At 48.0% G+C, this 14,311-nt stretch overlaps 1 protein-coding gene across 3 annotated transcripts in view; it reads left to right on the top strand.

Annotated features, from left to right (window-relative positions):
• Nucleotides 1-14,311, top strand: part of BAHCC1 (BAH domain and coiled-coil containing 1) — a 108,009-nt gene that overhangs the window by 55,132 nt on the left and 38,566 nt on the right. For 2 of the 3 annotated variants that reach the window (XM_020813391.3, XM_020813369.3), the window contains exons 3-5: nt 7,745-7,924; nt 11,491-11,613; nt 12,013-13,698. In XM_020813391.3, the coding sequence (XP_020669050.3) occupies nt 7,745-7,924; nt 11,491-11,613; nt 12,013-13,698 (1,989 nt within the window). The remainder of the gene's footprint in view (nt 1-7,744; nt 7,925-11,490; nt 11,614-12,012; nt 13,699-14,311) is intronic. The other variant, XM_020813401.3, reaches the window with a different exon arrangement.

Genomic DNA, 14,311 nt, shown 5'->3' with positions numbered 1-14,311 from the left:
GTCACTCCTGACTAAGATCCTCAGAGCCCAGCCTGCATATCTTGGCCTAGAAAATGAATGCTGTGGATTAGAGCAGTTCAAAGAATGTGGGGGCAGTGATGTAGGCATTTCCTTTTATGAGGCCGTGCCCCTTGCTGCCCCTTCCGGGGTCAGGAGTGGAGCAGTGCCTGAAAGGACTACTGTAGCTTTGGTCCCATAGAGACACCTCAGATCAAGGATGACCATGAACAATCTTCATTAATTCAGCCAAGTAGCCTGAGTGAGTAGACCAAGGGCTTGGAGTTGTCCCAATACGAGCATCACTCCTTATCCTAGGCAGTGGTTCCTTGCACCCTTCTCCCGTTTTATCTGTCGCTCCTCACTGTGGCTGAGTACCTCTCATGAGCCCCAGCTCCTCAGCACCCTTCAGGGAGGGCCAGCAGTCCCTGAGAGAGAGCTGTTTCTGCAGGGGGAGACCTCCTCTAATGCCCAAGCGAGCTGGAAGAGGCACAGTCACTGGTGGCAGCTTTGGTCAGGCACTGGGTGGGTGTGGGTCCAAGGAGACAGGTCCCCACAGGTCATTGCACTGGAGGGTCCAGCAGCTCCTGTGAGGTGAAGATGTGCATGCCACCCACACACACACACACAGCTTTGCTCTTGGGCCAGGTTCATCCACTTGCCAGTCCCAAGGGTTTTCAGGACATTCGGGCACACCTCTGTCAAGGCACAGAAAGCTGGTGGCAGCTCTTCACATGACCCTGCGCACCACTGCCCCTCTCCTCCCTCCTCCTCCTCACATTCCTGGTTCTGCTCCTTCCATCCCACCTGTGTGCTGCCCAGGTATTCCTGGTCCTGGCTCCCTCCCAGGTGCTCCTTCCCCCCAGCACCACCACCTGTGTCTCCTGTTGGCTCTGTTGCTGAGCCCACAGTGCATGTTCCTCCTGGAGGTGTGCAGATGGGACAGACAGCATGTCAGGGACAGCAAGAGCGGGGGGGGGGCTAAAGAGAGGCAGTCGGCTAAAGCACTTTGCTGGCCATGCTGACAGCTGCTCCAGCCCATGTGCTAATTTTGGGGGGAAAGCAAGTTCCTTTCACCTTTTAAAAACTCCTTACCTTAACATGAATGAATTTACAGTAATTCCTCCTCAGTGGTAAAATGGGGGAAGGGGAGGGTTTTTTTAAAAAGTGGAAATTCCCATTTCCTGCCACTCGCTGAATGACTGGGAAAATAAAACAGCACAGCCCAGTTTTTCCAGACAGTGTTGGATGGCATTCCTCCCAGTCCTAACAGTTTGCTTGCGAGTTGGATGCTGTCCGCTTCTAGGAGGGAGTTCATTGTGATCCAAATTATTAATTTTCCTGGCTTTCAATGACCAGAGAGAAGAGTGAAACCCACCGCCCCCTGCCCCCCGTGGAAGGGAACACAGAGAGCTTTGCTCAGCTGAAACCGCAAGAGAGTTTCAAGCAATGGAGGAACATGGGAAAGGGTTGCTCTCTCTCAGCCTTCCTTGTGTCATTAAATGAGTGCTGCTCTTCTGAGCATGCTTCTTTCTGCCTCTTCAGTTTGTGACTTTTAATGAACCCATTACATAAAGCAAACTGAATTTTAGGAATTTAGTGAGATTGGAGCTGAACTTCTATTTGATACTGGCCAGCCTTTTCAGCAAACAGCCCATAGGAAACCTGGTCGGGTTCCTTCTTCAGAGCAGTTGGGAGTGGGTGGGATGTGGGAAAAGTAAGACAACTGTAGTAAGGCCTCAAGCTTAGGAAGCCCACCAGACAAGATTTCTGCTTCTTTCCGAAATGTAAAGTTTAAGAGAGGTCTCAGTTCCACCCACACATGCCTGCATGCATATGTGCGTGTGTATATATACATAGTGATGCCATTACACTTACTAACGGACCTAAATAAACCCACTTGGCTTGGCTTTATGTCTTTAACGCCAACCTGATTGGAAGAAATTAGCTGATGAGGGTGAAACTTTCATGGAAAAGAGTATTACTACTTGGTAACTACTGTTTGTACATCAAGATGTTGTTAATGAAATGATTGGAAACTCACAATACCAGCAACGTTGGCAAACCCTGGGAAAAAATATATACTTTTTGGAGTACAGTGCCCAGAACCTTCCAGCCAGCATGGCTAGATTGATTCTGAGAACTTAAGTTCCCAAATGTTCACTTTCTCAATCTTTGTGGTGAAGTCACCCTGCCTTCTGAAACCTTGTACATTCATAAAGAGTGGTGGAAAAGGAGAATTTTACCACATATGCGTTTTCATAATTGCATGTCCACAAATGGTCAATTGCTGATTTGTTTGAATTAGAAAAGCAGGAAAATGAGGACAGTGGCAATACCATAGGAGCTGGGCAGTCACATATCTTTAAATAATAATAATTTTTAAAACCACCATTGTCTAGAATAGCCATTCTCAACTCTTTTTTTTTTTTTTGGTGCTCCAGAAACACAATTTGAGAGAAATATAGGCAAAATCAGGATTGTACAAGTCGCACAACGAACCTTATAAGATGGTGTGTGAAGAATTGTTTCCAACCTGTGCCCCTCTACCAGTGTGCCAGGGTTCCTGGAGGGCCACACACCACCTCTCCCAAATAGAGAATGTCCAGTTAGGGCTAAAGAGCATATGTTGCCAGAGTCCTCCTTTAGGACCAGATGACTTTGGGGGTGGAGTGGGCCGGAGCTGGACTTCCAGTTCATGGGATCCAAAGTCTCCACGAAGGGAGTGTGAGAGGAGGTCTGGCTGATGCTGCTGTTTGAGGAGGGATGGGAAGCAAGCAATGGGCTGATCAGCTGCAGAGTCAGGGGAGCAGAAGCTGCCAGCAGTTTGTGAGTCACAGGCTGGGAAATGCTGGCAAGCGTGAGAGAACCAAGGCAGGGGGCTCTGTTCTCAGGGAGATGCAAGCCAAGAGCCTCTACCACAGCTTCTCTCAGATAGGGTTGCTCTGAAAACTGCAGCTTGCCCCCCCCCCCCCGCCCGCTGCCTCCGCCAACCTCCCCCTCCACCAGGCCCAACTGTTCCTCTCCTCCCAATTTATCTGGTCTCCTTGGCAGCCGCGCATCTGAAAGGGCAACTGTTGTGCTCCAGAGGTGGCATCGGGATTTGCAGGGCCTGAAGCAGCAAAAGTGATTTATCTTCTGTAACACAGCTTGGGCTGCCTGAGGACTTGGGGAGTGCTACCCTTGCCCTGCACAGCTGGAGGCAGCTGGTGGGTAGGTGGGCGGAGAACAGCAGAGGTAAAAGGAGCTGCTGCAGCTGCCTGAAACGACACTGGCCAGTTATTTGGGGAGCTGCAGGGTGTGGAATGTTGTGTGGTCTGAGGCTGTGGGGTTGAGTGGGCGGAAAAGGCCGGCCTGTCCAAGGATCAGCTGCCTGCTTTGAAGGTGTGACTGCAGATAGAGCTGCTTGTTGGAGGACTTCAAAGCATACAGTCTCGAGCCAAGATGACATGGGGCGAGCTTTGATCCTTGACTCTCCTTACACCAATAGATCCCCGGTGGGACAGCAGGGAAGAACGACCAGGGTTATGTGTGGGGGTTTCATACAAGCAAGCAAGTTGTCACTCCCAGCCCTATAATTCTGCCTGAAACCCTTGTAAAGTAGGTGCATCCGTTTGCTTACATGTCTACTGGGATTTTGGTCTTTACTAATCTGAGAATGCCGGGACTGAAAGCAATAAGCAACTGGTGCTGCGTTTCCCAGTTGTACTAGGGGTGCTTCCATGATCACTCTGGAGTAGCCATGCTCCATTGTTCCCTTCATTCTTTTTTTACTGGTCTTCATGATGCCATTTTTGTCAACTCATCATCTCCATCACTCCCTGTTTTCCCTATGGAAAACTCTTTAGGGGCTCCAGCAAATCCACCTCCTTTTGGAAAGCAAGGACATATCTTCTCCACAAATATAGGCCACTGTAGCGATAATTTCTCATCTTTTAAAGAGCCACCCCTTATGTATCAGACAGATATAATAGTCACCATGCATCTTATTTGGCTTACTTTGTTTCTACCTCTTTCATCACTACCATTTTATCAGTATGAGTATTTAGCTGATCTTTTGTCTTCAAATGCATTATCACTTAAAATTTTAAAATAATGAAGCCACACAGTAACACTTAAATGCAAGAAATGGCCATGTGGTTCTTAGGAGTGGTTCTTAGGATTACACAATTTTGGCATAAATTCAATATTAAGGTTAAAAAAAACACTCCTCCTGCTCCAATTGGTGCCACATTAGTACTATCATAATTAGAGTATTTTAATTAGTATTAAAACATATTTCACGGTGCGATTCTATACATGTCTGTTTGGAAGTAGCTTCAGTTTACTATCATAAGTATATGATTTTGCCATTATTCTAGATGGTTTTTAAAAATCTGTGATCGTGATTACACAATAGTGCCTAAACAGAAAGAGACTTCAGTGCAAAGTAAAGAATGAAATTTTAAAAACTTCTAAAAACAGCAGATTGAAAACTGTATGCTGAGAATTGCCCCTTCTCTACATGGCAGTATTACACCCACTAGTGTAAATACAGCATGGAAGATACACACGTATTCATATACACACACATATATGCACAGAGTCCCATATTCTGTAAATACAAGAACTGAGCTGGAGCTTTCTGCAGATGTTTAGTGGTGGAAACTACTGTTAGATGCCACTGATAGAGAGGCACAAATGTTCATGCTTATTGTACTGTTCCCTCTGCAGTAGCTGCACACCTAGGAGAGTCCAAAAATCCAGGCAGCTATGCTTGAACCCTAAAAAAAAAAAACCATTTATAGCAGATTTAATCTCTACCAGGAGCATCTCTGTTGTAAAACTAGTGGGTCTTCATTGTCCGTTCAAAAACAAGCCCCACAAAATACTTTTCACTGGAACAGGTGTAGCTCACAGCAAGATACTGTTGCTGAGAACATTCATGTCCCCCATAGTTAACCTGACCCTTTCAGGGAGGGAGGGAGGGAGGAAGGAAGGAAGGAAGGAAGGAAGGAAGGAAGGAAGGAAGGAAGGAAGGAAGGAAGGAAGGAAGGAAGGGTGAATGGGTTGGCAGATGACTTCATCATTTTTGATCCTTGAAAGCCCTGTACTACCAAACTGACCAGTCTGCAATAACAAAGCAAGCAGCCCTGTAAGATGTCAGAATTCCAGGCCACTGTTGTATCAGCTGATTAATAGCACTTATGTTTTGGGGGACCTTATTGAGTGAATGTCTTGTACTCAGTACTTGAGAATGTCTATGCATATGAGGAAGAGGAAGAGGGATGTTTCGTGACATCATGGTAGATTGGGGAGGTGTCAACTGGAATACACATCTGAAAGCGAATGAGGCTGTTTTATGAAATCATTGAACTGAAGTTAGAGGGCAATAAATGAAACTTTGAGAACCGCTGGTAAAGATAGAGAGGTTTTTGAAAATGAGATAAGTGTCCAGGGAAGGAAGGAATTCTGTTTGTTTGTAAGTAAAGGCCTCAAAACGAAATACCCCTTGAAGAAAGAAGCCTACTGTCCTGGTTGGCAGTCTAACATTGGGCGGAAGTTCAGTTACTCCAGAGGTCCTCACTACTCCTTGTCTTCAGCCTATGGAGGAGCCTGGGTTCTCCAAGCTGCATCCTGGACACACTTTCTCCCCCTGGCCCCAATTATGACTTAGCTCCTATACAATCTCCAGAAAAGTATTTCTCTCACAAGTACCAAGTCTTCCCACCCCTAGTCCAGCTGTAGGGAGTGGCCTTGGCCCTACCCTTGTAACCACATCCCCACACTCATCGCTGATGCATCACAGTGGGATTAGCCAGGGAGCGTGGGCTGGCTTAAAGTGAGGAGCACTTCCTGCTTCTTGGCTGGATGCCTGGCCAGGCACTCACCCACGTCAAATACCTAGGGATAATGACTAAAAAGTCCAGGCCCATTGCCCAAAGATAGCACATAGCACTATTTTAAGGCCCTGCCAGGTCCCTCACGTAGCCATACATTTGCCATCTTTTTCTCTCTTCTTTTCTAGTGTTGTTGTGTGCCTTTTACAGCCATGAGACAAGCAAAACTTTCACAGGCTTAAGCTTCTCCAGCATGGGGATTGTGCTGAATGTAGATCTAGACCACCTTCTACCCCCCCAATGGTAACCTGGAATTGGGGGAGATGTAAGGTGTGTGGGTGCAGGGCCGTACCCTTCTACCATCAGCAGGACCAAAGACACCTCTCTAAATATTTTCGAGAACGCCTGTTATACAGTATAGCCAGTGCCACTTCCGTCACACAAAGTCTTTTCTTTTCTTTTCTTCCTCTCTATATTTCTACATTATGAACTAGACAGATATAGCATTCTGCCATAACTCAGGGTTGCAGATCCAACAGTAAATCACCAGCTGACGAGTGTAAAAATACTGCTCACATAAGCAGTCTACTTGCATGAGCAATGTTAACATGGGGGAGCCATATTACATCACTCCCTTTCATGAGCCGCATTCTCTTCACCGAAGGGACTGCTGGCTAACCTCTCAGGAGTCATCTCCTTCCTGTTTTGCTGCTCATGGGAGTATTGCAACCTACTTGCTTGAGCGCACTGTGTCTCTGCAACAGCCAGCCTCCACTGATATGCCAGAACCATCTCTCAGGTGTCAAGTTACTGCAAGAGGAAAAAAAAAAAACAGAATTGCATGAAGGTTTGTTTCACTGGGGAAGTAGGTTCAGGCTGTGTAGGTGGCCACCCCACAAAGACCCAACGGTATTGCAGAATAAGGCAGGAGCCACCGGCCAAGGAATATGGTGGCCCAACTGCAAGAGCTACAGAAGAAACTTCATCACCAGAGATTCACTCGATTCAGTGCATTGAAAGAGATTATTCCTTCCCCCCATCTGCAGATGTTCCTCTGATGCCTGTGTGCAGTGTGGTGTTTCTGTATCATGGCCTCGTGGCTTCTATGTTTAGTCTGACACTGTATTTATAATTTTTGAAGATATCTTTGTGGACAATTAGCTTCAGTCTTATTCATCTCTCTTTGGCTAACTGTTTAATCCTGATACTGTTCTCGATCTGGAAATAGGAGAGCCCAATGTGCTGCATGGGGGTTGTTCCCATTTGCTTACCCTCCAGGGTTTATATGCTGGCATTGAAGCTGCTAGTGTTGAACTGCTGCATGAGTGCTGACATGCTCACACACATGTATACCAAGGGGTTCTGTACCTCTGCCAGTTGCCACTCTGTTTTCACGGCCCAGTGACACATATCCTACGACCCCGTCTTTGCGATAAAATCACATCACTTCTAGAGGCTTTCCGTAGGTATTCACGCTACTACACCAGCCCCAGTATAGAGAGCAGGCACATAATAATATATGCACATCAGAGCTGCCAAATTGAGTGGGAAAGCTGTGTTTGTGCATCCAAAACTGCATATAAAGGCACATAGGTTGGCCCATCCATCTGCTGAAAGTATTTAGTTCTCTGTGTAAACCTGGTGTCTGGGACAAACATTCAAACAAACTAGGATTTTAAGTAGCTGGTTTTAAAACAAGGACATTTATGTTGGTACTGTTTTGCAAAGGTTGTTTCCAGGTTAATGCATATGTATCTTTGCAAAGTATTTGATTTGCAGTAGGCAGGATATCAAATATAGATTATTTAATTAAATGCTTGCCATTGTGGAGAGATTGATTCATGCTGTCTATCTGTGTGCTGACACTCTGCTTTTCTCTCTCTCTCTCTCTGTTCCTCTCGCTCTCTCTTTTTCTTTTGTGTATCCAGCAGGAAGCGGGTTGATGGGAAACACACCTGCCTCATCCTTTATGGGCAGCTTCCTCAGCAGCAGCTTGGGGTCAGCAGCCCCCCCACATCCCACAGGCCCGGCATCCTCCCCATCAGAACCGGCCTTCCGTGGCCCCCACTCTGGCACCTCCCAGATCTGGTTCTCACACTCCCATGAAGGTAAAGAGAATTGGTGGAGTCATTATTATGTGGCCTGACCATCTTCCTACTAATCACCAAAAGCATGAAGTCTAGAAAGGTGATTTTTGAAAAGACAAACAATTTTTAATACTCTGTGTCAGGCCAAATATTTTTATATATATTATACTGTGCCATTAGGGAATCACAGAAGACAAATAGTGCTGACTAAGAAGATCCTCATACTTGCGGAGGATAGCAGGCCAAGAACTAAAAATGTCCCAGCAAATGCATGCAAACTCACAGCAGAAGCACGCAGACCTGGGGTGTGTGAAGGAAACTTTCTGACTCTTGAACCCCTATGAGACTGGCCGTCCCCAAATCACATTCTGATCATAGAACGTTAAGTTGATTTGTTTAAACTGCTCTACTGCACTGTAGCACAGAGCTGGGCTTGTTTTTTTTCCTCTGGAGTTGAGGACAGGAAATTGGAGAAGAACTGCAGAACAAGGAGGGTTGTTTGCATTTTTCTCTTCACTAGTATTGAGCCCGTTCCCTTTTTTTTTCTTTGATTCAGGAAATCCCCTAAGATATTCAAAGCAGCCTTCTCGAAAAAGACCTTTGAACAAAGTGTTTTACACAATGAATTTGCTGCAGGTCTGCCCAGTATCTGACTACGGCCTCCCCCTCACCAGAGCTGTTAGTTCCTCCCACTCCTATTCCCAAATTTCCTGTTATTCTGTTCCTGAACTTCTCTCACGTGCACTTAGTTCAGCTGATGTCTTTCAGCCTCCCAGACTGCAGTTACTCCGTCATTCCATTCTCAGCTTGTCCGTGCAATTCAGAGTTCGTCCAGTGTGTTTCACTGAGAACTCCACGGCCCCAAAGAAGCCACCCTGGAGCGTCCACACTACAGCTCTTCCTATCCCACTCCAGATGTGCTAGGCGGCTGGCTGTACAGCCTTGCCCGCTCCCCTCCCCAGATACACTTCCAACTGTTCTTGAGCTGCAGCCTCTGTGTGTGTCTCCCTCTGTCTCCCTCTCCCTCTCTCCCGTGGTGACCAGCTCTTGCTGTGCCCTTCCCCTCCCCCCTCCACAACATCCTCCCCTCTGTGCGAGATGCAGAAAGTTAAAGTGTGAGCGGCAAGGTGCTGCTGGCACTGTGCCCGGGCAGCCGGCCCGACTGCTAGTTTGAACGGCTGCCAGCTGGCTTCCGGCATGCTGGAGCTGCTGGGGGTGGGATGGGGGGGATGCGGGCGATGCTGTCGGCATCATGCTGACGAGCAGCCTGTCTGGGAGCTGGCGGTGGGGGGGAAGAGAAGGCAGGGTTGAAAGTATGGGTGTGTGGCTCACTAGGGAGATTAGTTGGGCACACACAGGGAAGGCCAGCATTCCCCTTCTGTGAGGAACCATGAAGAAAAGTCAGCTTGGGGAAACTCAGACAAGGTCGTTAAGTGTCTTAGCCTATCACCCCACCATTTGTTTATGTTGCCACCATTGGATTCTAACCTGGCTGGGAAGCTCTGAGTCACAAATTAAAGACGTGTGGGAAATCCATTCTTTTGGAGTCTATTATGTCTTGTGTCTGAGGAGAGGTTGGTTTACTAGGGTTGGCTAGGCTAGCTCTCAACTCCTTACTATTAGTCATTTCTGCTGTGCAAGAACATTCGTGTTGGGTTTTTTTTTTCTTTCATGTTTTTAATATGCAAAGTATTTTCTCCTCCTGTTTTTGAGCTTAAAACTACATTAAGGACAGCCATGTACTGATCAGCACAGCTCAAATTCTCAGAAAGAAACTGTCCTCTCTTCTTCAGTGTACGTGTCTGTTTTTCCCCAAAACCAGTTTTTGTGGAAGAAACTATATTTATAATTAGAAAAAGAGTCACATACTACCGTAGCCCAATTTTACCAATAATATTGCATCTTTTATAGGCAGTCTTATAGTTCGGCATCTTCTTCTGAATTGCCTACTGAAACTCGGAGGAAATTCTCTGTTTCTAAAGTAGCAGAATACCAAATATTGACATAGTTTGTCAGGTCTAGTTCTGTTTCCACTCCTCCTCCCGTAGATACACCTTTTAAAAGACATATATTGTAGCTGGTAGAGTCTTTACACTTTCAGTTAAATAAATTAGTGAATCTTCCTGTTTTGCAATGAAGAAGACGAGATTGATGTTTATTTATGACTGGTGCATTTATTTAAATTCACCCCGAGAAGTTTGTGGCAAAGCTAGGAATTGAGCCCAGCACCTCTGAGCATCAGGTGTGAAAACTCAGGGTTAGTGCTTGCTGAGATGTTTGGCTGTGCTCACTCTAGGTAGCCCTCAAAGTGCTTGACTCTCTTTTGCTGTCTTCTTAGTAAAATCCTTAGTGGCAGCATTTGACACTTGACCGAGACACAGGCTGGCAGGAAGCCAGGAGGATACAATCCTATTGAAGAGTGTAAAGTCAATGGCTATGTGTAGATTTCACCCACATCTCTGAGTGCTGCTGAGCCATGGAATCTGGGTACTGTATTGGTGACACCAAGTTGCTTGGAATCCTGAATTTCTCCCTCATGTTTTGAAGCAACCAAATTTCTAGATGCTGGGATGCCATTCTAGAATTTCTGGTACAACTGCAGATCCGAAAGAAGTACTTGCCGTGGTCAGAATGTGGATCTGTGATGCTTCAGGAGCTCCTTCTTCCCTCTCTAGCCTCCATGGCACTCTTCACTGCCAGATGCACATCTCTCCTCCCCTAATCTCAGTTAGCCTTTTCTCTCTGTCTGTTCCCTCGGACATTGTCAAAACATTAAATAAAATCAGAATCTTTGAAAACAGACTAAGCTGTAAGCTTTGAAAACAGAGTAAGTTATTGCAAGTACTATGTACATAGGTGGGGTTATTTCAATCCTATTTCAATTTTAGCAGTTTTCAGACAGAAAACCTTGTTTCTTTCACCACCAACAAAGCCAAAACCAAAGCAAAAATCTTGTGGCATCTGTAAGACTAACCTATTTATTTCATTGTAAACTTTCCTGGATTACTGTCCACTTCTTCAAACACATGGAAGTGTCTTTCTGTGTCCAAAGATGTGGATTATAGTCCAGAAAATCTCATACTGAAATAGTACTGTCAGTCTTAAAGGTGTTGCTGTTGTTGTTGTTGTCGTCGTCATAATCATCATCATCATCATCATCATCATTCTTTAGTTTTAAATACCTTGGTGCAAATTTTGGATTTACGTTATGCATTTATTTAGGCAAAGGAGGACCTTGGAATCCCCCCCCCCCCATTTCCTAAAGTGTCCTCTTTGAGAGTGTCTTTCTACCATGCTATCACCAGAGGAGTTTTCTCTTGTGATACCCATAAATTTGGACCATCTTCTCATGCATGTCCAATTACCTTCCTGTACCCCATGATCCACCCGAAAGTCAGTCATTCCCTAACTATAACCACTAGATATTATTTTAGTGTGGCCATAGTAAAAGCCTGATCTAACAAAGGGCAATTTTGCTTCAGTGCGTGCATATGGAGACAGTGGACTAAGAGCCCAGGCAGTGACCTGGCTTCATGACCAATATGTTGTGACATTGGCGTTTCATTCTTCACTGCCTCTTGTTTTAGCTCCAGGTTACCCGAGGTTCTCTGGGAGTTTAGCATCCACTTTTCTTCCCATGAGCCATTTGGATCACCATGGAAACAGCAATGTCCTGTACGGCCAGCATCGTTTCTATGAAAGTCAGAAAGGCAAGTGTGGAGAATGGGTGGGTTGGAATGGGTGGCATGCCTGTCATAGGGGCCTCTGGAGGGTGAGGGAAGAGAAGCCAGCATCTCACTAAGGACACAGATTCAAGAGGCAGTTGTATAGAGGGAATGGGGAAGGGGAAGAAAAAGCCACTGTCCTTGAGGTACATTTGGTGCCACTTCCATCTTGACCCCAGACATTCACCGTGTTGGCTTCTGCGCGACAACTGGCCTGCTCCCACTCGTGGTACAATATGCAGGCAGATAAGGTTTTGTCCACAGAGCTCTTTGGGCCAGAGGATATGGACAGTGGTATAGGTCGGGCTATTATGAGGGCTACAATATGGGTTGCCATTGTCTGGTGGCTGTTTTTCAGGGATACCTTTCTCTCTTTTTCTCCAGACAATTTCTATCTGCGGAACCTGCCGGCTCAGCCCACCCTGCTCTCAGCCAATCACAACTTCCCCAGCATTGCCCGGGCAGCACCTGGACACCCAATCGGTTCCTGCAGTCGGGACCGGGAGGCTGGCCACGGGCAAAAGTGCCACAAGGACTATGAGCGTTTTGTGTTGTCAAAGGACAAAGGGGCCAAGGGTGAGGGCAAGGAGCGAGCAGCTGACGAGGAGGCCAAGGAGCGGCACAAACTGGTGATGCCCATGTCATCAGAGGGGAACTGCAAAGAAGGGGCTCCTCAGCGAAGCTCTTGTGACAACCGGCCCAAACACCTGCCCTCGTGCCTTCTGAGCTCCAAAGTATTGAATGGGGACTCGGGCAAAGCTGTACTCCCCAGCTGTGGCGGAGGCATCCTCCCACGCCATGCTGGTGCCCAGAGTCGTTGTGCCAAGGATCTTGGACACCACGAGCCTCCTCCTCAGTCCTATAGTGAGTGCCTGGAGCGACGACAGATGCTGCACCACTCGGTCTCCTACACTGTCCCGTCTAGTTTGCCTGCTGGGCCCCCTGCCCTCAGCACTACGACCAGCAGCTTCCCCTGCCTCCAGCTTCATTCGAGTCCAGAAGGGATGTGCCCTCTGCAGGATAAGGCCAGCCGGGAGCTACGGATCAGTGGGGCCACTTTCGTGCCTTCTGTAGGCCATTTGACTGACAAGAGTCGTTCCTTCCAGGTGCCCTCTGAGCCCTGTGAGGGCAAGGAGCGCCCCCACGATGTGGGGCCAGAGCACCCGCCCACTTACGGAAACCACCCTTTCTCTCACCTCAAAGCAGAGGGCAAGGTCGAACGGCGGCTGGATTGGCCACAGAACTCCAGCGCCCGTCTGAAAGGCCTGGAGTACCTGAACAACCCTGGTTCTGATGGCCATTTTGGGAGCTTGCCTCACCAACCTAAGGGCGGGCATTTTGAGATGATGCCACCTCAAGACTGTGCTCGGCCCAGCCCTCAAGAGACGCTGTGTAAACTCAGCCAGTCCTGCTGCACTTTAGACAAGGCCCCCAAGGAGCCGCCAACACCCAGCACCCAGAAAGTGGCTCGCATCCGCCATCAGCAGCACTTGCAGACAGAGATGGAGCAGGCGGGCACCCACGCCGAGTCCAAGCGCAAATCAATGGAGCTCAGCTCTCTGGGCTACAATGGGCCACACTTGCCGCCATGGCCGGTGCAGGGCCAGGGCCCTCCTTTGTCTATGGTGGAGGAAAGGAAAAGTTCCTACCTGGACCCTTTTAGCAGCAGCCTTCAGCAGGCCGCACTCATGACGCAGGGCTCGGTCCTGACCCAAGACATGCACACTCCCCCAGATGAGGTGTCGGCCATGAAAAACCTGCTGAAATACAGCAACCAAGCACTTATTGTGGGCCAGAAGGCTCCCTTTGTGGGGCTGGGCAGCCTCAAGGGGAGCTGTGCCCACCAGGATGGGGGCAAGTTCCTTGGGGCCAAAGGGCAGCAGGAGCTGGAGCGCCCAGACTGTGCCCGCAGCCGAGACCACGAGCTGGGCCATGGGGATGGTGAGGTGCGCCAGCCTCCAGTGGGCATTGCTGTGGCCGTGGCTCGTCAGAAGGACACGCTGAGTCGGCCTGACCCAGCCTATGGGTCCAGCTCCGGTCGGCAGGGCAGGGCTGCCATGGGCCTGAAAGGTAAGACACCTCAGGGCATGAGGCAGGAAGAGGAGGGACATCCTTCTTCCCATGGGGATTTTTAAAATACATCTCTCTGTTCAGCACCTTCTTCTTTCTGTTCATAATAGCCTGTCTCCCCCTCCAGTCCCAAGCCCCTTCCACTTATTGTCCTTATGAAGGGGAGCTTCACACGTGGAGAAATGCTCGGGTATTGGAGGCCAGGCTTGGAAGCTGTGCAGGGTCAGGACTGGGGCCTCACGGCAGAGTCAGGATCTGGCTTTAGGGTTCTCTGTCCATGCGTGGTGCTCCCCGCCTGCTGATAAGATGTGGAAGAAGGTTCAGTCTGCAGCCACCTGCTAACCAAATCCTGGCTTCCCTCTCTCCTTTTCCATGCAGGGCCTTTCATTTTAGACTTCTAGTTCCCAGGCAATCAAGACACAAAGGTGTTCTTAAAGCTTAGCTGAAAATCGTCGTAACAGGAAGATAGTTCCCTTTCCTTCCTCGAGGGCCCAAAACCCACCTGATGGCATAGAGTGAAAAATGAATGTGATCATTCTGTTGTGGGGTGGGGGTGGGGGAAGCTTCAGTCATGTCCTGCCCCATATGTGTCCCCATATGTGTCCTCAAAAGG

Source organism: Pogona vitticeps, chromosome 2 (assembly GCF_051106095.1).
Source record: "Pogona vitticeps strain Pit_001003342236 chromosome 2, PviZW2.1, whole genome shotgun sequence".
Lineage (NCBI taxonomy): Eukaryota > Metazoa > Chordata > Lepidosauria > Squamata > Agamidae > Pogona > Pogona vitticeps.
Note: the sequence above shows the minus strand (reverse complement) of the source record. Positions and strands in the feature narration are given on the sequence as shown.